This window comes from Protomyctophum parallelum (genome assembly GCF_964188405.1).
Source record: "Protomyctophum parallelum genome assembly, chromosome: 18".
Lineage (NCBI taxonomy): Eukaryota > Metazoa > Chordata > Actinopteri > Myctophiformes > Myctophidae > Protomyctophum > Protomyctophum parallelum.
Window position 1 is genome coordinate 35,265,430 of NC_139716.1, and position 24,742 is coordinate 35,290,171.

The 24,742-nt window shown below is 42.3% G+C and overlaps 1 protein-coding gene across 3 annotated transcripts in view; it reads left to right on the forward strand.

Annotated features, from left to right (window-relative positions):
- col4a6 (collagen, type IV, alpha 6) overlaps positions 1-24,742 on the forward strand; it is a 164,748-nt gene that overhangs the window by 135,716 nt on the left and 4,290 nt on the right. For 2 of the 3 annotated variants that reach the window (XM_083788985.1, XM_083788986.1), the window contains 22 exons: positions 917-967; positions 3,938-4,009; positions 4,717-4,824; positions 5,555-5,773; positions 6,776-6,934; positions 10,373-10,543; positions 12,432-12,575; positions 13,120-13,242; positions 14,213-14,394; positions 14,913-14,976; positions 15,072-15,146; positions 15,830-15,937; positions 16,287-16,394; positions 17,077-17,148; positions 17,890-18,009; positions 18,462-18,578; positions 19,332-19,493; positions 20,272-20,370; positions 21,554-21,703; positions 22,119-22,235; positions 22,473-22,664; positions 23,572-23,743. In XM_083788985.1, the coding sequence (XP_083645111.1) occupies positions 917-967; positions 3,938-4,009; positions 4,717-4,824; positions 5,555-5,773; positions 6,776-6,934; positions 10,373-10,543; positions 12,432-12,575; positions 13,120-13,242; positions 14,213-14,394; positions 14,913-14,976; positions 15,072-15,146; positions 15,830-15,937; positions 16,287-16,394; positions 17,077-17,148; positions 17,890-18,009; positions 18,462-18,578; positions 19,332-19,493; positions 20,272-20,370; positions 21,554-21,703; positions 22,119-22,235; positions 22,473-22,664; positions 23,572-23,743 (2,785 nt within the window). The remainder of the gene's footprint in view (positions 1-916; positions 968-3,937; positions 4,010-4,716; positions 4,825-5,554; positions 5,774-6,775; positions 6,935-10,372; positions 10,544-12,431; positions 12,576-13,119; positions 13,243-14,212; positions 14,395-14,912; positions 14,977-15,071; positions 15,147-15,829; positions 15,938-16,286; positions 16,395-17,076; positions 17,149-17,889; positions 18,010-18,461; positions 18,579-19,331; positions 19,494-20,271; positions 20,371-21,553; positions 21,704-22,118; positions 22,236-22,472; positions 22,665-23,571; positions 23,744-24,742) is intronic. The other variant, XM_083788987.1, reaches the window with a different exon arrangement.

The window sequence follows — 24,742 nt, forward strand, 5'->3', positions numbered from 1 at the left end:
TTGCAGGAAAGTAATTGTACCACTACCTGGATCCAATGTTGTTTAGTCACAAGCTCTTGTTAATGCATTTTCATTGGTTCAGCGTTTATAAAAAACCGACACAGACTTGAACACTTTCACATGACTAAAGATATTGTCTTTGTGTTGAAATAAATAGCCGATCTACAAAGCTCACAACCTGAGCTTGTAGAGCTGCTGTTTTAACTACTTTTGACAATGTTGTACCATAGAGAGTTAATTTATAAAACAAAACAAAAACATAAAAACATTTAAATACATGTAGATACAAGGTTTCTGCCCAACAGCGACGTCCTTAATATGAGGGTTATTCTCATTCACAGGAAACAGAGAGAGAGCGAGGTGAGATGCGGGAACAGAGAGAGAGAGAGGCTAATTTGATGTAGCCGATAGCATGTGTCTCTCTATTTTGTCACTAGATTTCTTTGGTCAATTTCATCGCATCTCTCTCGGTCTCTCTCTACTCTTGTTGAACGGTATAACCTGGTTTAAGATGAGGCAAACTTTGCTTTTGCGTTTAACTGAATGAGCCTCGAAAATTTACTTATTCCGCTGATTGACTGTTATAATTAAATATTTTTTTTCAGTCAAGTGCTTGATTGGCGTATGCAAATGACCCCCGAATGGCTTTGTGTGCTGCCAAACTCTCTCTCTCCCTCCCTCCCTCCCTCCCTTCTCTCTCTCTCTCTCTCTCTCTCTCTCTCTCTCTTGTCTCTCTCCATCTCCCTTTTATTCTGACTCAGAGTCCTGGTCCAGATTCCTCTCTCTCTCTCTCTCTCTCTCTCTCTCTCTCTCTCTCTCTCTCTCTCTCTCTCTCTCTCTCTCTCTCCCTCCCTCCCCCCCCCCTCTCTCTGTCTGACCTCCCTGTGACCGTCCCTGTGCATGTGTATCTGTCCAGGTGAGGCCGGCTGTGAAGGGCTTACAGACGGCTCTGAGGATGAGGGACAGGGTGGGTAAATCACCTTTATGCCCGCCCGGCGGCGGCCAGAGCTCTTTTCACTGACCCAGACATAGCCTACTGTATGATCACCAGTGTTGGGCAGTAACAAGTTACTTTTAATATGTTAACGTAATATTATTATTTTACCCACATAGTGTAAGGTATTGCTGCCAAAGCAGTAGTATTATACCATATTACTGTGTAAAAAAAATAGTACATATTACATATTTCTCAGGTTTTGTTGGCTGCCTTTTGAAAACATTTTGTTTAAAAGGTCAAGAGAGATTGCTGCTTTATTTTACAGCCTTTTTTGGCAAATTGGTGACTCTTATTATCTGGCCAAACAGATTGTATTTGTGTACATCTCTTTTTTTGGGTTGGGGGGAGTGGGGTAATTATGTAAGGGATAGTGTAAGGCTGAGCGGTCATTGTTTATAGATAAATCACCAGCAGGCTGATTAACCGGCCTGAAGCTGATTTATCTATAAACCATGACTACCCAGCCTTACATTATCCCACTTATTACACGGCTACTTAATACATAAATTAATAAATTGACCGAAAACACAACAAAACGACTTGTATTTCCTTGCTGTCGCGCTGGCTGCTTATGCCCAGCTGCAGCACAGTCCGAAAACAAGGAAGTGAGTTGATCAAATAGAAAAGATACTGCTTCGTCTATTTCTCGCTCAAATGTTTTCAAAAACATTTTTGAGAGCAATGTTTAGCTGTAAATTACACTGTGTGTGTGTTTACATGGCTGTCATGTTGGAAACATCATCAAATCAGTGGAGCACAGCAGGTGCTCCGAGGGTTTGATTAGTCATCGTAATTATCCAGAAATAACAGGCCGGTGAATTCGGCGATTGACCAATCAGAATCAAGCATTCAACCAAGCTGTGTAATAAGTATTATGTAAGGTAGTATACTTGTATTCTAAGTAATAAGTCATAAAATATAATTACTTTTTTAAAGACTAATATGTAATAAGTAACGTATTACTCTCCTGAGTAATATTGCCCGACACTGATGATCACAGATGTTGGGCAACTGGGATGGCATAAGCTGTCCGGTAACACAGCCATTCTTTGAGCCACAAGGGTTTGCGACCAAGCTCAAATCTTTTAGAGAAAATTTCCATGGATGTAGTGTTGGCTCCTAAAAGTCCTAAAAACGGGATTCTGTTGAGACCCCCCCCCCCGGAGACGTGACGCTCTAGAAGGGAGCGTTCTCAGGGGGGTCCGAGCCAAAATGGTTTCCTGGTTGGACCCAAGGATATGTAAAGAACCAGAGAAAAGAGATATATCACTCTCTTGGTCCGGCAATTCCGTCTGGAAGATTTGTCTGCGCTCTTCAGACACTGGGAGGCAAACTGGAGCCGAAAGTTGGATGCTATGGTGTAGATTAGAAGGTCTGTACTCTCATTCTTTACATATCCTTGGTTGGACCCACAAGTATGTCATACCTTCATAATATGTATTGTAGAGCCTTGGGAGAGTACCAGCACCTTGTGTTGGATGGGACCTTTTATAGCTAAGGAATTCTGGGAAATGCAGTCTTTTGGAATTCCCAGCTGAGTGGGATCGTCGTAGCTTTGCTGTCAATCATTTGTTCATGATGGAACCAATGGATGTCTCCTGTTCCCTGCTTCCCTGGGATTCCATTTGGGGCGGAGTCAGCTGATGATTGACAGCCAAGGGTTTCTGTACTCATTCCCCACCCACTGTGACACGTTTTAGGCATTCCATCCAATCATTGGACAGATATAGTCGTATCCTCCTCCTCCAATCAAAGCTGCTGAATCCTGCCGCATGTTTTTATTTCCTTTGAAGCCCCGCCTCTGCTAAGAGCTTTAACCAATGAGAGTTTGAATGCGTAGAGAGGTTGAGGTTAACCGAAACAACAATAACAATTGACACAAAACAACGACTATAACCATTCAGAATTTATAATATTTTTTTCTCATTCTACTGTTTGAAGTCTGGCTAACCGACGTTAACTGATTTTTTTTTTACTAACTTCCATTCAACCGACAAGATGCAAATAACATTCTAATAATCAAACCTAATGAATGCAAACAATCAATCAAACACCAAACCGTAACAGCATGAAGCGAAGCGATGGACAATCACTCTGTGAAACACATTCACACAATATTTTGTATTTCAAAAGTTTTGACCTGATGAACCTTTTGAAGATATAACTAAGAGATAATTTTGATAACACAATTGACACATTCAAGATTCCCAGTATCATGTAGAAATCAAATGTTAGCTATTTATACTAGATTGTGCCACACATCGAGCGCTGTAAAGTATATACTAGATTGTGCCACACATTGAGCGCTGTAAAGTATGTGTGTATGTCTTCCAAAATAGATGTCTGGTACATGTAGTACAGTATTAGCTATGTAGTGTATAAATATATGTTCTGCTGTTTATGTATTTAACCACTTGAACCCCTCGCAACTACTATTCTGGGGCATTTCAAAATAGGCGAGCATTTATCGAATAGGTGACGATTCGCCAAAACATAGCAGATCGTCAACCTCACTTACAAATCTCTTCGGCGAAGACATTTGGTGTCAAGGGAAATATTTAGATTCTTAAAACTGTGTGCCACGCTGGGAGCTTGTGCTTTTCTGCAACTTTTTGGACATTTTAGAAAAATCTTGAAAGTGTTGAATAATTTTAAATTACGAAAACGTGCGAGAACTACTGATTCGGAAGACATTTAGTAGATTCGGCCTCGGGTCCTAATGGCTTAAGCCACTGGGGTGCCCCAGTGAGTCAAGGGTTCACGTGGTTACTTACACTGCAAGTCTTATAGCACAAATACATACATGTAAATGGTGTAAATGGTACAAGTTGTAGCTTGACAGCCTAGAGACGGATGCTTCGATAGCCTAACGGTCCTCACATTGCTGTTGTGCGTGTACTTGTTGCCTGTATGCTAACGTGTGTGTGTGACCGCTACCAGGCCAAGTGTTACCTTGCCGCGTACCTGGCGAAGTGGGAGATCCCGGGTACCCCGGTCTACCGGGACGACCAGGTAAAGCTCAGCACGCATCGACTGGAATTGGTTACTTGAGATTTAGCTGGGATTTGTGTTTGTTTGTTTGTTTTTGTAATAATGTGATCTGAATAGTATTTCGTCCTAATCTCCAGTGTACAGATAAATGAAGAGAAGACTCCTGACCATTGTTCATTTATCATTGTGATGCTTTGAGTTAATTCAAATTATTTAAAAACAAGTATACTGTAAATCATAATAATAAAGGTGCTATATCACTTAGAGCAGTGGTTCCCAGACTTTTAAGCTCAAAACCCAAAATAGACATTTTAATATCTCCCTGGGACCCAAACTAGTGAAACTATCTACAAGCTCTGTTGTGAGCTATTCTGCTTGTGAGCTAAATCTGCTATTTTCACTACTTATAATTTTTTTATTTTCCGTCTTTTTGTTATGGAATTCCTTTGAATTCCAAACCCACTGTTTGGGAACCAGGGACTTACAGCGACTTTAGGCACAAAAAGAGGAATGGCATTGAAAACGTACAAGGTACGTTTGGTATCCCTTTGTGAACCTCAATGCCAACTCGACCTGCGAAGGACAATTCCTTACAGTAATATACAGTATATCCCATTGTCAAATAAGTTTGTTCAAATACTTTTACAATTGCCTGTAAAGACTGCAGTTAGAAGCCCTTCCACCCTCGTGTCCGTTTGCAAGTTAAACGTTTCTGTCCTTGTTCAAAGGTCCTAAGGGTAAGGATGGATTGCCAGGAAATGCTGGCCGACATGGCTTCAACGGTGCCAAGGGAGAGAGGGGAGACGGTGGGTTTGGAGGACAGCCAGGACCATCAGGTAAACACATGGCTCTCTAGGAAGAGCAGCACATGAACCCAGACGTTTTTATTCCCAGGAAGGTAGAGCCAGACCAATGTAAACAAATCTTAGTGCTTTTCTGGGTATCTCAATCCTCTTAGGAGACCTTGTATTGAACTGTGCTTTCCTCGAACTGTGCTTATTCTACAAACTGTTAATAACATAATCAATCAATCATTCAATCAATCTAACCACAACTTAATCACGTGGCTCACTAGGTAGAGCCAGAGCCTTCTATTAGAGAGTTGTGCCACCTCCGTTCACTTCATCGGGCCAGGTCTTGGACATAGCCTTTTATTGGCGAATAGTGACAAAGCCCTGAACCGGACGTTTACGGAATGCACTGGAGTCTGATGAGCATTTGTCACTATTTCGAATTACATGAATCACGCGACCGGTGCTTGGCGTTTTCTGCCCCCCTCATTGACGCAACTCTCTTTTGTAAAATGTTTTACACATCAACTAATCGATCTAAATCAAACTCTGTTTAACCACTAAACTCTGACTTTACTTTGTCGTGCAGTGAGGCAAAAGATAGCTGATTTGCAAGTGCACAACACACAATGTGATCTGTTGTGAGCCTGCAATGTTTCAATAGATAATTTTATTAAAATCTATTTCATAAATAGATAAACATTTTCTTAATAAAATATTAAATAGATTAATATTTAAAATAACCTCACATTTAAAATAAATCCATCCCCTGAAGGTTTCCCTGGACCCAGAGGAGATCCTGGTGGTCCGGGTCTTCCGGGACCAGGCTTTGACGGTGCCAGGGGAAAGGACGGTCTTCCAGGACGGCCCGGAGGCAAGGGCCTGCCTGGAGATGTGCATGGTGCCGCAGCAGGGAGACCTGGCCAGGACGGGCTGCCAGGGGCCCCTGGAGACAAGGGACAACCCGGGACCCCAGGAGGTCCCGGAGGGCCCGGTGAGTGAATGGAAAAGAGTGCATAATTATAAAGGTAGAGAGAGAGAATGAGTAATAGGGAGAGAGAGGGGAATGAGACAGATTAGGTAAACACATGAGACCTCCAGGAGTGTTTTTTCTGAAGCAAACGTTCGTCGAAATTCGCCGATCCACAGTACAAGGTCACAGCGTGTTCCGCCATGGTCCGTAACGCTGCGGTGCGTTGTGAACTTGGTGATCGTCAATTTCGGCCAATAACTTAGAGATTTAGTGTAGATGGGGGTGTTTAAGTGGTCTCGTCTGTTCCAGTTCAGAATTTCCCACCAAAGATGATAATTTCTGAACAACATATATCTCCAGTGGTGGAAAAAGTACTCAAAATTTGTAAAAGTATCAATACTGCAATATAGAAATACTAGAAGTTTCAAGTAAGTATGTCTGGAATTCAAAATGTACTTGAGTAAAAGTACAAAAGTATTGGCATCATAATGTACTTAAAGTACCAAAGGTAAAAGTAGGCTACTCATTGTGCAGAATGTCTCATTTCAAGTTTTCATATGTATAAATTAAAATGAAAATAACACAGGTTTCTGTAGCCTATGTTTTGTAATAATAAGCTAAATCTATAAAGTAACCAGTAGGCCTAACTATAGTTTTAAATTATTGTAGTGAACTAAAAGTACAATACTTGGAGATGTAGTAGAAGTAAAAGTAATGGAGATTTGTAATACTCAAGTAAAGTACAAATACCTCAAAACTGCACTTAACCCCTTTTGGAACCCCTTTTGGCTATGCTTTAGCTATTGGAAAATAGCAGATCTACAAGCTCATAGCGCGCCACAAGCTTGTAGGTCTGCTATTTTTGAAAAATTGAAGAACCACTGACATAGAAACATAGCTTTTTCAGAAAACTGTCAGGATGTAGAAGACAAGAAGTGCAGTAGTACTTACGGTAATAAAATGCACCTAGTTGCTTTCCACCACTGTATATCTCACTGTTCTCGTCTCCCCGTCTCTCGCCAGGTCTGGAAGGGCGTTCGGGTTTCAACGGGCTGAAGGGAGAGCGCGGTACGGACGGCGGTCCCGGTGGTCCCGGGCTGCCGGGACCACCCCCGGAGCCCGACGGCGGACTGCCCGGACATCGCGGTCTTCCCGGTAACAGGGGTCTGAGCGGATCGCCAGGTGAGGACATTCAATTCCACAGTCACGGAAAATAACGACTAGTCTAGGATTATGGTATTGAACTACTATAGAACGGCGATTCCCAAACGTTTTAGCCCGTGACCCAAAACAGAATCATTGGATTCTGGTTTAATTCATGGGAATGTTTTTTGAAAATGTTTTCAAATACTATTTCTGATAATCCAAACTTAGGAAACGAAAGAATATGGGGACCCATAACAATGTGTCTGCAATGAATAAATGGTTCCAGACCCAATGTTTGGGAACCATCATGTACTGTATGGTATATGGGACAATACTTTTTGTATATAACACTATGGAGATGTAGATATATGATTCAAAGGGATAGGTATTCTAATATATAGAACATGATGGAATTATGTTACATAACCACTGTGGAACATGATATAATGAATGTATATAATGTATAGGCCTGCCAACTACGGAACATGATATAATTATTGTGTATATAACAACTATTTATGTATGTAACCACTATGTAATGACTATGAATGGAATATTCTATGATTATGTTGTACTGCTGTATTATAACTAATCACTGTTGGATGGTGGTTCAGTCTCGGTTCAGTTTATTTTCAGCTTTTGGACAAGAAAATGCATGTGCAGTATTTGCAGCAGTGCAATTTATAATATAAACAATGAACGCCGTGATTTGGTGCCACGGTGTCACAATCTCAAACACGTCTATGCTCGCCTGAATAGAGAGACATCTTCATGTTGTTGTTTTTTATATATATTGAAGATATATATATATATATAGGCATCCACCAAGACCTAGATCCCCCCCCCCCCCCCCCTATAGCCACCCACCACCCCTTTCATTCATCTTGTTTGTTGGTACATTTCTCACTCGATTCTCTCTTTCCCCATCCTCCACCCCCACCCCCCCCTATTTGAAACACAATGGTTACATATTTCTTTACAAAGTTCATCATCTCGTCTCCCTCCTCCTCCTCCTCTCCTTGTCCTCTCTCATATCCTTTCCTACACTCACCACTGTCCTCAACCTGTACCATCTCATCCCTCCATCATTCTTCTCTTGTTGGTGTTCGTTCGGTCACTCGGTAGGCTGCCAAGGTGAGGTATTCTTTCTCTCCCACCCCCCCGCTCCATACCTTTGCTTCCATCCCTCCACCCTCTCCAAGCAAACATACCAAACCGCCCTAACTGTCGCCCTCAACCCTTAAGCCCCCAAAGCACCTGACTGCGCTCTCATCTTGTAGTGTACGACGACGTACACTGCAAAACAAAAACACATGTCCATCATAACAAGTCAGTTAATCTTTGTTGTTTGATTCTTAAGGTTTGTCCGCCCAACCGGTTGAGTTCATTTGGTATGTGCTTCTGAGTTGGCTTGTGTTGATGAATCGAGTGACAATGAAACAAGCAGACTGACTTGCCTTCATTTTCTCACTCTATGGGCTTCACTTATGGTACTTAAATTCAAGTGACTCATGATTAAAGTCACTTGGATTCAAAATCAAGTGAAGTTCGCTGCTTTTGAGGCCGCATTGACAGATATTCTACTTGTTCTATGGCAAGATTTTCAGACCTAAAGCAAAATTAAAGGACTTGTTAGGATGAACATTTTGCCCTGTATTTCAGCGCCTCTCAATCCAACTTGAGAGAGTCAGAACTGAAGCAAAGAACATACTCCCAAATATGCGTGACGTTTTGGTCACTATTTGGTTTGATATTGCAGCCGGCACTAACCTGTAGCTGTTTGTGTGTTGGAGCCTAAAACATGACGTTAAACCAGTGGTGGAATGTAACTAAGTACATATACTCAAGTAATGTACTCAAGTATAATTTAGAGGTTATTTTACTTTACTTGAGTATTTTTTTTTCAATACTTTATACTCAACTACATGTCAGCAGCTTTGGTTCTGTAAGTATACCTGATGCCAATACTTTAACTTTTACTCAAGTGATATACAGGACTTTTACTTGTAACAGAGTATTCTACAATATGGTATTGCTACTTTTACTAAAGAAAAACAAGTACTTCTTCCACCACTGAAGCTAACATATGCTAGGTATGTGTGTGTAACGCAGTAACTCCAATAAGCTTGTGTGAACTTAATGCTCCTGACATGAACTCAACTTAACAATGTAATCAGCTAGTCATGGCTAGTTTGGTTCAATACAAATTTGAATTGTTATTTTTACAATGAAGCGTTTGTTGAAATATGAAATATGTGTTGTTCCAAACTAGACAGTTAAATGTGATCCTTTAAGAGTAAAAAAGCATATAGATTATTTCAGGAAACCAGTGACTTTAGGCTTTGTAGGTACAGTATGTGCAATTAAACCAAGCTAATGCATTCTGGAATTGCACTTGATTTTTGTCTAGTTATGGTTATCTTACTTAATCTTGTTATGAATCAGGCACTATACGTAACATTTTATTTTTTTAACAATCTTAGGCAATTCAAATGTATATACATTTTTCATGAATTCATTCATATATTTTCTTGATCTTGAATTGCCCTTAAATTTAATTCAAATTTAATTATTTTGGATATTATAGCATTGTCAGACATGTCATGATGAATGTATTAAGCTTCTTCCTAATCTATGTGCAATTGCAGCCTAAGGCTTCACTCACACCTTCACATCTAGCATACAACATTGTTGCATGCTAGATGTAAACAAAGGGAAAGTGTCATGGCCGCCCCAATGCATTTCCAATGGAAGTCACATGGTTTGACATTTTTGTTGTACGGCTTTCGGCTGTGTTTCGACTGCCCCCCTCCCCCTCATACAACAAAAATGTTGTGTCAAACCATGTGACTCCCATTGGAAATGAATTGCGAGCTTGCATCAGTCAACAAGTCTCATGCATCAGCTTTACAACAATCTTGTGCAGGTGTGAGTGAAGCCTAACTCGTAACAATGTAATCATCCCAGAGCATTTACATTGTTGTTTTCTCAATTGCCATAAACTGTGTTTGTGTGTTAAGACAAACTTAATTTCTTTATATACAGTTTTGGTGTATTTTGCCAATTGTTAATAAACACTTGATATGCTGTATGTATAATTTTTGTGTGAAAGGTAAGTTGTAAATAACAATAACAAAGGAAAGGAGATATGTTTGCGTTACATGTATAGATTTCTTTACAAGTTCTTCAATATCCATTTCTTTCTTTGAATATTCAGTTGTTATTCAATATTCAATTTAGAATTTAGACAGATTTAGAATAGATGTGTATTTATTTCTGTATTTACTCCTTGTTATGTTATCCAAACGATTAGGATTTAGATTTATATGGAAAATCACACCTCGTACGTTTTTTCTTTTTTTTTTCCTTGTTTCTTTGTTGTTGTTGTTTTACAGTAGTGGAAACTCAAAACTAAAGGTTCTAACTGCATCTGTTTGTCTCTCCATCCATCCATCCATCCACCCACCCATCCAGGTTTCCCTGGTAGGAAGGGAGAGAGAGGTGACCCAGGTTTCTCTGGGCCTGCCGGTATGAAGGGCACCCCGGGACACTCTGGTACCCCTGGCGGACCAGGACCCTCAGGGCCACAGGGTCCCCCAGGACGCGCAACCAGAGACGGAATACCGGGAGCACCAGGACTAAAAGGTGAGGTGGACCTACTCTGTGTTCTGGTGTTGGTATCAAGCCCCCAGAGAGGTGGACCTACTCTGTCTGTGTTCTGGTGTTGGTATCAAGCCCCCAGAGAGGTGGACCTACTCTGTGTTCTGGTGTTGATGTCAAGCCCCCACAGAGAGGTGGACCTACTCTGTCTGTGTTCTGGTGTTGATATCAAGCCCCCACAGAGAGGTGGACCTACTCTGTCTGTGTTCTGGTGTTGATATCAAGCCCCCAGAGAGAGGTGGACCTACTCTGTCTGTGTTCTGGTGTTGATATCAAGCCCCCACAGAGAGGTGGACCTACTCTGTCTGTGTTCTGGTGTTGATATCAAGCCCCCCCAGAGAGGTGGGCCTACTCTGTCTGTGTTCTGGTGTTGATATCAAGCCCCCACAGAGAGGTGGACCTACTCTGTCTGTGTTCTGGTGTTGATGTCAAGCCCCCACAGAGAGGTGGACCTACTCTGTCTGTGTTCTGGTGTTGATATCAAGCCCACAGAGAGGTGGACCTACTCTGTCTGTGTTCTGGTGTTGATATCAAGCCCCCACAGAGAGGCAGCTTGTGAAACGTTGAAGCCGCGCTACTGGCCAAAGCTGGAACTGCGGACGGGCGCGCAGCTGGAGTTTAACACGAAGTGCTCGTTCATGAACCCATTCAGGTGCGTTTGGATACCAAATTGTTTGTGTCCAAATCGTGAAAATGCGGAAGTATGGGTCCTTCAAACGACACTGAGCAACTTCTATTGAAATAAATAGTGGGGGCGGGGCTGTCCGCCCCATGGCCTCTAGTAGTTATATATAATTATATAACTGGTTGGTATTCATCAGGAGCACCAGGAGGACTGTCTTTTGTGTGTGTGTGCATTAACCCACTTAAGACTGGTTCTGCGCCGGGCCCGAGAAACCGAGATTAACTTACCTTTGCAATCGATGCCATGCCCGGCATCCCGAGATTTGTTTTATTCCCCATAATCCAGGTTTTTTTTTTTTTATACGTAGCATCTTTTAGCATGTTAGGCTAACGGACCGTGACGTTTACCTAAAAACGGCCAAAATACTCGCGTGTATGCTTGTGCACGCACACACACGCGCAGTCTTTATGTGCATTATGGATCATAATATGCTCAAAATGCGATGTTCGGGGCTTGATTAGAGCTTAATTTGACTTATATGTGACAAAAACAATTGTTCCCCGATCGGAACACCTCTCCTCCTGACCTGTGAAAAAGCTAGCGGAAGTTTACTAGTGTGACATTTTTTCAAAAACGTCTGACACTGGCGCGCTAGAAGCCACTACAGCACTGGCGCTGATCCAGTTAAGACCTGAGGCCGATTCTACGAAATGTCTTGTAAATGGTTTTCAAACCTTTTCATATCAAGGACTCTCAAAATTATTCATTCAGTCAGACAACTCTGAATTTAGCAACACGCGTCAGCACAGCAGGAGGGAAGCCAGGAATGAGCAGGTAGGCAGAGAAGGTTATAGCCCATCTGATCAGAGTGCATGTGACTATAGTCACCTGATCAGATAGGTGCACTCCTGAGTTGTCTGCCTGAACTATAGCAGGCTGCCCATCATGTATTTAATTTGACTGCCGACCCCCATGTGAAAATGTTTTGTTCCAAGGACCCCCAGAAGCAAAGATATGTATGAGTTGAAAACGTTTGCTGTGAAAGAATACATATTCAAACAAAGATTTGCACACATTTTCATGATTAAATATTGTTTTGCAGATCTACAAGCTCATCATCAAGCACCAAGTGCCATGCTATGGGCTTGTATATATATATGTATAAAATAATGGTTAAAGTGGTTAAAAGTGTAGGTGACACACACGGATGCATTCCATGTCTTAATGGCTTAATTTCCCACCCTTCAGGAGAGCGAGGTTTCCCAGGCGTGGTGGGATTCCCTGGTCTGCCCGGCAACGCCGGTACCCCCGGCCGTTCCGGTGGGAAGGGTCTTCCCGGGGGGTCTGGATTCGATGGCGAGCCCGGAAGTCATGGATATCCCGGAGCTAAAGGTTGGAAAATAAGAGTCTGAATAATGATGTTGTGTGATTTGATGCTGATCTGATGAAGGGTTTGCTCATCCTTTCTTGCAGTGGTGTAAAGTAACTAAGTACATTTACTTAAGTACAACTTTGAGTTTTTTATTTTATTTTTTACTTTCTGGAGTATTTCCAATTTCCAATACTTTTATTTCTACTCCACTACATCTCAGAGGCAAATATTGTACTTTTACTAGTTAATAGTTACTTTGTGGATTTTGATTCGGCTATTTGAAAATAGTCCATCTGAGTTAGATCTGCTATTTTCTAAAGATTTTTATACATACCGTATGAAAACTTGTGAAATGGGACATTCTGCATAATGCATACTTTCGGCACATTAAGTACTTTTTGATATACCCAGTACCTTATACCTGTAACAGCGTATTTCTATGTTGCAGTATTGATACTTTTTTTTTAAACTTAAGTACAAACCCACCACTGAATGTATTGCTACTCAATCCTGATCATTGTTGGTGTGTTATTGACATACCGTGCCTGTGGACCTGTCCTCCAGGTGATCGAGGTTACCCAGGTCTTCCAGGTGTTCCCTCTCAGCCTCCACACTCTCACTTTGTGGAGAAGGGAGACCCCGGCTACCCTGGAGGTAGCGGACTGCCCGGCTTCCCCGGACCAAGAGGTGAGCTAAGAAATAAAATAAAAGCTATCTACAAATAAACTAGAAAGTGATGCAAATTAGTCAGGGAATATTATCAAAATAATGTCCAATCTGGGAATACATTCCTTATCAATACATTTCTTCACCAATGTGTTATATATATATATATATATATATATATATAATAAAGGTGTCTAGTAACACATCTCACAACGATTGAAATTCTGTTTCCCATAGGCGAAAAACACTCCTTGGCCTAAAAAGAAATTCCTTAAATGTGAGGTCGTCACATTTGGAAAAGTGGCATCGCCGTTTTTAGGAGTGTTTTTCGTGCGAAACAAATGCTTGCAGTGGATTCAGAATCATGAAAACCCCCTAGGTTGACCCGTCACATGCTTTAAAGCAGAATGAAAATGTGTGTACATTTTGCCTGAATATAGGTTGTTAATGGTACGATCAGCAGATGTCACAGATTCCCCTAGGGAAACTGCATGTCAATCTTTATGAGATGTGTTACTAGACACCTTTACAAACACATTGGTGACGACATTTATTGGTGAAGAATTTATTCCCAGATTTTGTATTAATATCTCCTGACTGCATGTGGTTGCCTCTTGCAATACATTTTACCAGACTTTATATAATATGAAGATGCTGATGTCATATGTCACACATAATGATGGAATTCCCCATAGAGCCGCATGACGTTAGAAGTTACTAAAATACATTTATAATAAACACTGGGGATGTTATTGTGTCCTCCCAATAATTTCCAATAACTTCCAATTTGTCTTTGTGTCACTGCCAGTCTGCCACGATGATTTGAACTGTGAATTTCTAGCGTTCTAGCGGTTTTTTGTGGAACGGTTGGGATCTGTAGTCGTGGTTACGGTCCCATAGCACGGATGGACGCGGTGGGTGGAAATCACAGGTATTGCGGACTAGTTGAAATAAAAACCTCCCTTGCCTTGTGCGTGTGGTCGTTTTTCAGGTGACAAAGGGTTCCCTGGCACTCCCGGGCGTCAGGGTCTGCCCGGACTTCCTGGTTTTGGTGAGCAGAATAAAGGACTGCCCGGACAGCCTGGCTTCCCAGGGACCCCCGGTAGCCCAGGCTACCCAGGAGCTAAAGGAGAGGCAGGCATCATGGGCTTCCCTGGTCTGTCTGGACCTAGGGTAAGAGCACGCAGGCGCACACACACACACACACACACACACACACACTGCCCTCCACACCCTCCTATCAAACATCAGGCTCTTGAGCTCTACACAGTGTTGTTAGCTAAGCTGTTGCACCACAGTACGTCTACGTCGTAGGTGGTGCACTTCTTTCCCCTTGGGGTTGGACACATGCAGTATTTACTTATTTTCTCATCGTTTCTTTTCCATACAGTAGCAAATGACTGAAAACATTTTTTTTTATCAATTATCTTACAGAGATCCTGTATTTTCTTGATTTAAATCGATTTGAATTCTCACCAGCTCAAATCGATTTTAATACATTTACAGAGATTTAAAGATTTTAGTCTACTAAATCTTATAGTAGTACTAAAATGTATTTTTGGCAGGCCATGATGGCGTCGCAATGCCCGATTTATACTTGGCCCTGTGCCGAAAATAACAGATATACAAGCTCACACACAAATGGGTCTCGTTCACACTAAACACGTTTAATTTCTAAATGCTTTCGCTAGGGTGATGACGGAGGAGATGGTTTCCCTGGCAGCCCTGGAGAAAATGGTGTGCCTGGTGGCAAAGGTGAGTGGAAACTTACATGCACGCACGCACAGAATAACATAGCATCTATTAGGTTTTATTCACTCATCCACCCATCCATGCATTTGTTTTCCCAGGTGGCAGAGGAGAGTCGTTTTCGTATCCTGGAGGTCCGGGAGCTAAAGGAGCGGCAGGGGACCCTGGCCACCCAGGTAAAGTTTGCAGCATACTTCAAAAGTCTTACATTTTATTTTATTTTTTTCCCAGCTTGCTGAAGTCTCTTGGAGGATGAAATTCTTATACTTGTTATAATCAAATAGATGTTTTGATCACCGCACAGCTTAGAGTTGATTATCCCGCTTACATATGACCACTTACCAACGATTAAAATGTAAGGTTTATTCATATTTTGTGGCAATGTGCTCTTTAAATATAAACAATGCTTTGGGACTGTCTTTATGAATAAACATGACCTTATTTCTCCAACAAGAAGCTGTGGTAATGACCTAGAAACAAGTACCACCAATCAACTTTATTTTATACAGTACATGTCATGGTTTACATTAAGTGAAATTGTACAGATGCAGTGTTCATTTTGAAAGGAATGTTTTATTTAGTTTTAGTCTTTTGAACTAGTCATAGTTTTAGTCATCATAGCTTAGTTTTTATTTCGTTTTTTATTTGGTTTTCGTCTGTGAAAAAAAGGTAGTCAACAGCCCACTGAATCAACACTGCAACGAATGAAAAGTACCCAATGATCAGATGTGAATGAACTGTGTCCCCTGAACCCTGATTGGCTGTCTCTCTGAATGAACTGTGTCCCCTGAGCCCTGATTGGCTGTCTCTCTGAATGAACTGTGTGGCTTGAGCCCTGATTGGTTGTCTCTCTCATCAGGTGGCCGCGCCCTGGACGGTGCCCCCGGTGACGGCGGCTATCCTGGAGGTTCTGGCTACCCCGGAGCCAAGGGAGCTCCCGGTGATCCAGGAAGACCTGGACTGATGGGTGAGAGAGAGAGAGAGAGAGAGAGAGAGAGACCAAAGCCTTTGTTAACCCATTAAAGATTACCGTAGTTCACAATTTATTTTTAACTTATTTTCTATATTACTGAGCAAAGTAACATATTGAAGATGAAAGTGAGGGCAGAAAAGTGATTGGCCGGAATGACATTTGTGATGATTTGGTTGGTTGAGCATGGAATGTGATGTATGATGATGTATGATGATAAGAGCGCCCCTCACTTCACACAGGTGTGATTTATTTTATATATAGCCAATGCAAAAATCCAAAATGAAACGCTTTCCTGCTTTTAACGTGTTGTTGTGAACATCTCCCTGTCTCCTCACATCTTCAGGCTCCCCTGGCTTCCCGGGTGCCAAGAGCCTGCCTGGTTACCCAGGAGGCCCAGGTCTGGATGGTGGGCCTGGTGGGCCTGGACTCCCCGGAGGTCCTGGAACTAGTGGTGAGTCCAAATCTACCCATGCACGCACACGCACACACGCATACTGTATGCATTGCACATACAAACAGAACATAAGACGTGCATGCATGGATACACTACACACACATGCACACGCCTTGAGTCACCTAGGACCATTATATGCATCAATTGTACCGACAAAAAAAACGTGGACATTTTTCAAGAGTGGAGGAGTAAAGTAAAAGGAAAGGAAAGTATAATTGAAGAGTGTTATGTATTTTTAAAAGACGTAAAAAAGCAAGAACTAGTGTAAAAGCTAGATGTGTTTCAGTTTTGGGAGTTAAACTATGGAATAGCCTTAGTGATTGAAATTGGACGTCTCAGAGAAAAATAATTCAGGAGTACAGTTTTGAGTAAAACATTTTCTTTCTTTTTTCTCTTGCAGCATATTTTAAGGTTTTTAATATTAACATAACATATATATTGTTCAGGAGTGTAATGGATAGACAAAGAATAATCATTGTACGTCAGCCTAATCCTTTTTATCAGTCATTGAATTTAGATATTGTGAGTGAGTTGGTTGCAATTATGTACATTTGTGATGATGATTTCCTTGTTGTATGTCCACACAAGTGTGTTTTGATTTGTTGTAAACAAAGACCGAAAATAAATCATTCATTCATTCATTCATTCATTCATTCATTGTTTTTGTTTGGTTCTCCAGGTCTGCCTGGTCCCCCGGGTTTGGATGGACTCAACGGTCTGGGTGGACCTAAAGGTCTCCCCGGAACACCAGGTACCGCCCTCAATTTTCAGCACATAAAGGACCTTCATCACCTGATGAAGGTCTTTGGACCGAAGCGTGATCCCAATGATTTTAACAAAATGTTTCATTTGAAGACAGTGTTCTTTTTTTTGGCACTCGTTTGGTCCTCTCTCACGGAAATGTTTCAAAAATAGCATAATTAGAAGATCTACAACCTGTTTACAACACGTCACTTTGTGTTTGTTGATGCTTGTAGATCAGCTATTTCCCCTATTTTTTAAAATAATTTAAAGTTTAATATTATTAAATGTGTCAGTTATTTTTCATATCTTCCCTGTGCAACCAAACAGACCAAAGATACATTTAAATTTTATTCATATATGTTCTGATGTTGAATGCCAAAAACACAACTATTTTGTATGAGCATGTAACTGGAGGTCCCTTGCGGGTCAATTTGGTTTCATTTTATGCTCCCAAGAGTTAAAGTACTGTTAAACGTCTGCATTACTTAATTTACAAGTATACACAATTAGAGAATGTAGAAGAATTGTTATTTTGATCAACGTTTGCCTGTTATCTCTCCTATGGTACCAACATCAACACTGCATGGAATTGTGGTCAAAATCTTATCCAACGACAACAAAATATTCTTGGGTCTGAGAGGCTAAATGTCATCAAATGGTGGTCTGTGTGTCTCAAATGCAGAATGGATAATGAACCTTGATATGAAATGGGTTGAAAACCACTGATCTATGGGATTTCCACTTCCAGGTGGGAGTGGGGGAGGTCGCATGGGGACACCAGGCAACCCGGGATTCAAGGGAGAGAGGGGAGTGTCGTTTGCAGGAGGACCTGGCTACAATGGCGCCAAGGGAGAGCGAGGAAGCCAAGGTAAAGATGAAATAATCAAATTTCTCTTTTGGGTCTTTGAGAAACACTCTATACTTTCATACTTTTTTGTGTGTAGACATTCTAAAGCATGCACGTGTGTGCCAGGGCTGGACTGAGACAAAAATCCGGCCCGGATATTTTCATGGAATTTGGCCCAGACTGGCCCACCACAACCAGCGCGCAGATACTGACTTTTCGGGTCGATGCTCATACAAATACAAGTATTTGTATTTGTATTTGAAATACAAGCCCTTAATACCACCACATTTACAGTACAACATGAATGATACACAAGCAACACACAACTAATTTAACATTTGGCCCAGACCGGCCCACCAGAGGGTCGGCCCACGGGCATATGGCTGGTACGTCCTGTGGCCAATCCAGGCCTGACGTGTGTGTGTGTGTGTGTGTGTGTGTGTGTGTGTGTGTGTCTGTGTCTGTGTCGCCAGGTGGTCCTGGAGGTCAAGGTTTCCCTGGTCTACCTGGAGCTCGCGGTGTGACCATGGGTTCTGACGTTCCTGGTCCACTAGGAGATCCTGGTCTGCCCGGATTAGACGGAGAATGGGGTAAATATCAGCCATGCAAATCTGAAGACATTTCAAACGGATAAAATACATTGAACCATTCACAGATTATTATATCCGCCACAATGTAAGCATTTAGGGCCCTATCTTTATTAGCCATATTTTAGTATTTTGAAAAGACATTAGAATACCGGTAGTTCAACTAGCCGGTGTACATCGACACGTTGTGAGCTTATAGATGTTATAGATGTTTTTTCAAAATGGTAAAAAAAAGAAAAAAGGCAAAACATTGTTTAGGCATAAGGGTAAGGTAAGATAAGTACCTTAACACTTTGACTGCGGCCTGGTGGCCACAAGTGCTAAATAGTTTGCCGGAATTGGGGAGATTACTACGGTACTCAAGTTCTTCCGTTTTCCCCGCTCGGAGGAGGCTCGCAGACCTCCATTGTAAGAAAAGGCTAATGTTAGCATTAAAATCCAAACTCTGAACATCAGATGTCTGATCAGCACAACGGACAGCGGCGTAGTTTTCGAGTAAAGAGCTATAGAAGATCCTAATTCTAACAGTGAGCACGCTCTGTGCGTGCTGGGGAGAGCAACGCATTGCCTAGCAACCAGCTCAGGGCAAAAAGCAATTTTTCAGATCCATATAAAGCAATATAAAATTGGGCAACAGATGGCTATTAAAACACATATATACGTCAATAGCAGACAATGTGTTAACCCCCTCCCCTCCTCTCTACTCCTCTCGTCTTCTCCTCTCGTCCTCTCCTTTCCTTTGGTCCTCTCCTCCAGGTGTCCGTGGTCCTCCCGGCCAGGTGGGGTCTCCTGGACCTGGCTCAATCCAGGGAGACACAGGTGATTCTGGGCTTCCCGGCTTCCCTGGGACCCCCGGGTCGAAAGGAGACTCTGGGCGCCCTGGAAGTCCAGCACTCTATGGCGCCATGGGCTTCAAAGGTGAGGAAGTGCTTGATACATCACATGCTGACTGGACTTAATGCGGAATGAGTTTGTAGGGCGTATCCTTCATGTTAGTATGTAGTTCAAGGTTGTACTTTATTGGTACATCTCGTGTACAGGTTATTAAGAGTAAAACTTATTTTTGTTTGGCTTCCTTCAGACAATGCAGCAGTATAGAGATAACATAACATCAAACACAGCAAACAAAAGGATAGAATAATGAGTGCAAGAAAGAGCAAACGAAGAGTAAAAAAAAGAGTAACATATGTACATGTGCATGTTTTCCCTGTAGTAGCAAAGTTAGGTAAAGCTTATGTTCCATATATACAGCATAGAATAGTTTAGAAAGGTTCAATTCGACCATAATAGTGCAAGAGGAGTGTGTGTGTGTGTGTGTGTGTGTGTGTGTGTGTGTGTGTGTGTGTGTGTGTGTGTGTGTGTGTGTGTGTGTGTGTGTGTGTGTGTGTGTGTGTGTGTGTGTGTGTGTGTGTGTGTGTGTGTGTGTGTGTGTGTGTGTGTGTGTGTGTGTGTGTGTGTGTGTGTGTGTGTGTGGGGGGGGGGGGGGCTGTTTCCCGAGTCCTTCATAATTTATTCATAGTGGCAATAGTTGACGAATGTGCATACTAGAAGGGTCTTTGTAACACTGCCAGTGTAAATATTGTTCACTTTGGAAGTTTGTCATTCATTATTTTAATTCCGCCAGGATCAATATCTTGTTGTTTTATGTGTTATTTAATCAAACTAAAGTGCATTTCTGTGCAATCTTCTCTTCTAGGAGAGAGAGGCCTGGATGGCTATAGCGGAGGGCCTGGTGCCAAAGGCCTTCCTGGTGACAACGGTTACTATGGAGGCAAAGGACCCAAGGGACAACGAGGTAAAGTGGCAAATATTGTCTACATTTTAATCTAGATAAATAGATAAGTATACTGTATATTGCAGCTAGATATAGATGTAGCGACTTACACATTGTGTAAGACCAGAGTAAATGGCATGAACCCTAGTTAACTAGTGTTGTAGTACTCAAGTCCTTGACTCGTCTCGAGTCTGGTCTCGAATCCACATTTTAAACCCATTTAGGGCGGGAACCCGTTTTGGTGTTAGCATTACGTTATGCTTTAGCTATTGAAAAATAGCAGATCTACAAGCTCATAGCGCGACCACCGAGTGGCGCGCTACGAGCTTGTAGGTCTGCTATTTTTGAAAAATAGAAACATAGCTTTTTCAGAAAACTGTCAGGATGTAGAAGCCATTCTTAGAATCTGATCTCAGGTCAGAATGGGTTAATTTGACTTGGACTTGACTCTGTCTCGGACCAAGGGACTTGGGACTCTTCCCTCACTGAGTCCACTCGAGTCACTACAATGATTGTTGCGACCGTAGGTCGAGGATTACTACAACCTCACAGTGCATTTGCACTGCAACGAGTTGTGAGCTTGCAGATGAGCCATTTTCCGAATGATCCACATTTTGAAAACGTGTGAAATGGGACAATCTGCATAAAGAGTTTTTTTTTAACTTTTGGTACTTTGAGTATATTTTGATGGCAATACTTTTACCTAATTAATTTCTACCTTGTGATGATGCTAGTTAGTAAAAGAATCACCTCTGTCTAGAATAGATACTGTAACTGGTGGAAAGTAACTAAGTATTTTCTTTAGGTATTTGTATTTCCAATAAGTTTAGTGGAGTAAAACAGATCCAAATATTGTACTTTTACTCCACTACATTTATTAGAAAACTTTAGTTACTAGTTACTTTGTAGATTTCGATTATTATTACAAACATACATTAACCACTTCAGCTCTATAGATTTTGGCCATTTGAAAATAGCAATGTGAGCTTGTAGATCTGCTATTTTCAAAAGGTTTTTAGACATTTGAAATGGGACATCTGAGTACCTTTACTCTTGGTACTTTAAGTACATTTTGATACCAATACTTTACGGACCTTTACTTGTAATGGAGTATTCCCATATTGCCGTATTGATAGTGAGTACCTTTCCCACCACTGCGCAGCAGTAAATGTCCAGATGTAAATCCATTGCGTTGTTGTTGCAGGAGCCCCTGGTCGTAAGGGAATGCCTGGCTCTACCATGCCTCCCCAATCCGTCAGCACTCGCCACTTTGGAGACCATGGAGGCCACGGGGGAGACGGGCTGCCCGGCGATGCTGGGGAACCGGGTGGTCCTGGTATGCCCGGCCGACCAGGTGAGTCGGGGGGAAGGGGTTGCGAGCTTGTAGATCAGCTATTTTTCCAAGCTCAACACCCGAGCACAACAAAACATAAAATTAGGTTTTCTTTTAGTTCTACTGCATCTCTTCTGAACTAGTCCCTCCCTAACATCATCTTATCAATAAATGTATAGTCTTTAAGTTTAGTCATCGCTGTATTCGTTTTCATTTAGTTTTCGTCAGTGAAAAAAGGTAGTTGACGGACATTTTCCGTCATAGTTTTAGTCGACGACATCAACACTGCAAACAACACTGTTACTATTCAGAACGTTTTTTTAAAAGAGAGAAAAACAAAAAAAGAGAAATAAAAGAATCTGTGTACCAATGGATCTGTTATTTAGTCACAAGCTCTTTCATTCATACTATCATGTGATCATTTCCCTTGCTCCAGGTGCTAACGGACGCCCCGGTGCTGCGGGTCAGCTTGGTAGGATGGGTTCTGCTGGTTTGTCTGGACCTGTTGGAGATGGTGGACCCCCTGGATTCCCTGGACCCACTGGAGAAGCAGGTCTCTCTCTCTCTCTCTCTCTCTCTCTTTCTCTCTCTCTCTCTCTCTAAAAACACACAAAAACAAAACATGAGGGTGTTCAAAATAGACCCTTACAGGTCTGTAACTGAGAGTGTACAAATGGAACCAAATGGACCTTTGTGCGATCATTTGGTTCCATTACACTCAGAGTTGTGGGTTTTTTTTAAATAAAAACGTTTGAGGACCACTGATCTCAAAATTTAATCTCCCCTCCAGGTTTTCCCGGTAAGCCTGGCTTGCCTGGTGCCCCAGGCGGTGTTGGCCGCAGTTCCAGCATCGGCTACACCCTGGTGAAGCACAGTCAGAACGACCAGGTTCCCATGTGTCCTCAGGGCATGGCTAAACTCTGGGATGGATACAGTCTGCTCTACGTGGAGGGACAGGAGAAAGCTCACAACCAGGACCTTGGTATGAACTCTAGTTATTTATGTGATGTTGTTTTGGTTTTTTGAGGCACTCCAACCCACCTGGCTTTGTCCCCCGTGACATCACGTGGCAGAACCGAGTCTATGGCTCTGCCATTCATGCCCCCTGTGACGTCATGTTTGTGCATGCCTCAAAGGCGTGCCCCTCACTTCACACAAGTGAGGAGCTCCAGTGAGGAGCCCCCACCGGGAGGACGTAGAGCTAACCTCCGTCCTACACCTCCCACCCAACACTCCCTGCTGATTGGTGCCGCACCCCAGCCCGTGGGAATACTTGCAGCAAACACTAACCTCAATCTTAACCGGCCACGTAGATCGCTAACCTTAACCTCAGTCTTAACCGGCCGCGTAGGTCGCTAACCCTAACCTCAGTCTTAACCGGCCATGCCTCAGTCTTAACTGGCCACATAGGTTGCAAACCCAAACCTCAGTCTTAACCGGCCACATAGGTCGGACTAACGGGAGGCCGTACTTATGGGCAGTCCATCAAATATCACCCTCTCTGCTGGCTTTCCTCCCGCCCTCCCCCAACATTTTATGTGATGGTGTTGACATGTTAGCTTCATTTATGAATACAATTTCATGACGTAAATATGACCCAAATAGACCCATCACTTTTCCAACCCGGAAGAAGGGGTGAAAGAGGGAGTATGCGCTGGGTGAGCAACTCCATGCAATTGGATGGGAGGGGATTTCCGGTGCCCTCTATTATTTTTTAACTCTATGATACTAACACCCAATGCCGATTCGTTCAATCTAATTCACAATGTCCCCCCCTGTTGATAGTTTTAATTACATAGCTCACTCTTGCCCTCTTTCTTTGTTACTTACTTTTCCTTTTGCGCTCTCTCACACTCTTTTGTTCTCTCTCTTCCTCCCTCCCTACCCAGGTCTAGCCGGTTCCTGCCTCCCTCGATTCAATACCATTCCATTCCTGTACTGTTCGCCCAACGAGATCTGCTACTACGCCAGCCGCAACGACAAGTCCTACTGGCTCTCGACCACCGCTCCCATTCCCATGATGCCTGTGGGAGAGCACCAGATATCACAGTACATCAGCAGGTAAGCTGGTCTCCGTGGGCGGTTATGAAATTACAGAAGTTTAAAAAAGCATCAGTGGGGGATTTAAAATTATCATCTTATTTTAAATATGTATGTATGTATGTATTTGGTTAAAATGGGTAGGGTTTAAAAAAAGGCAAGAGTTTGCTCTGGTGCACTGGCCTAAAAGTGGGTCCTTAAAAACTGCTAAAACTTCTGAAATGTATGTATGTAGGTACTGTATGTATGTATGTATGTGTGTATGTATTTAAAAGGGGGGCTTTTTTGTAAAAAGCCCAGCCCACAATACCTCCATATATTTAAAAATAATTCAAAATAGGGTTACCAGTGAAGGGCAAACTGCCTATTCACTGGGGACTATGCAAGGCAGAGGCGTCCACCCCCCTGAGTCCAAGTTAGACTAGACCGCATACCTAAATGTATGTATGTATGTATTTGGTTAAAATGGGTAGGGTTTAAAAAAAGGCAAGAGTTTGCTCTGGTGCACTGGCCTAAAAGTGGGTCCTTAAAAACTGCTAAAACTTCTGAAATGTATGTATGTAGGTATGTATGTGTGTATGTATTTTAAAAGGTTTTTTTTTTGTAAAAATCCCTGCCCGCAATACCTTCAGATATTTAAAGATAAGTCCAAAATAGGGTTACCAGTGAAGGGCAAACTGCCTATTCACTGGGGACTATGCAAGGCAGAGGCGTCCACCCCCCTGAGTCCAAGTTAGACTAGACCGCATACCTAAATGTATGTATGTATGTATGTATGCAAGTATGTATGTAGCCTATGTATGTATGTATGTATGGGGTTTATATGGATTTGACCCTATAAACTATAAACCTTGAACTGCATTCAAGGACGCCCCCCACATAATTATATTAGTCCTGCCCATCCTAGTGGGGCAGGCTAGACCCGGCCTTGCTTTAACCCTGAATTGACCGATTTGTTCTTTGAGAGCTGCTGTTTTGACCCTGTTACTGATACTGAGCACTCTGGGATGACCTGTGCAG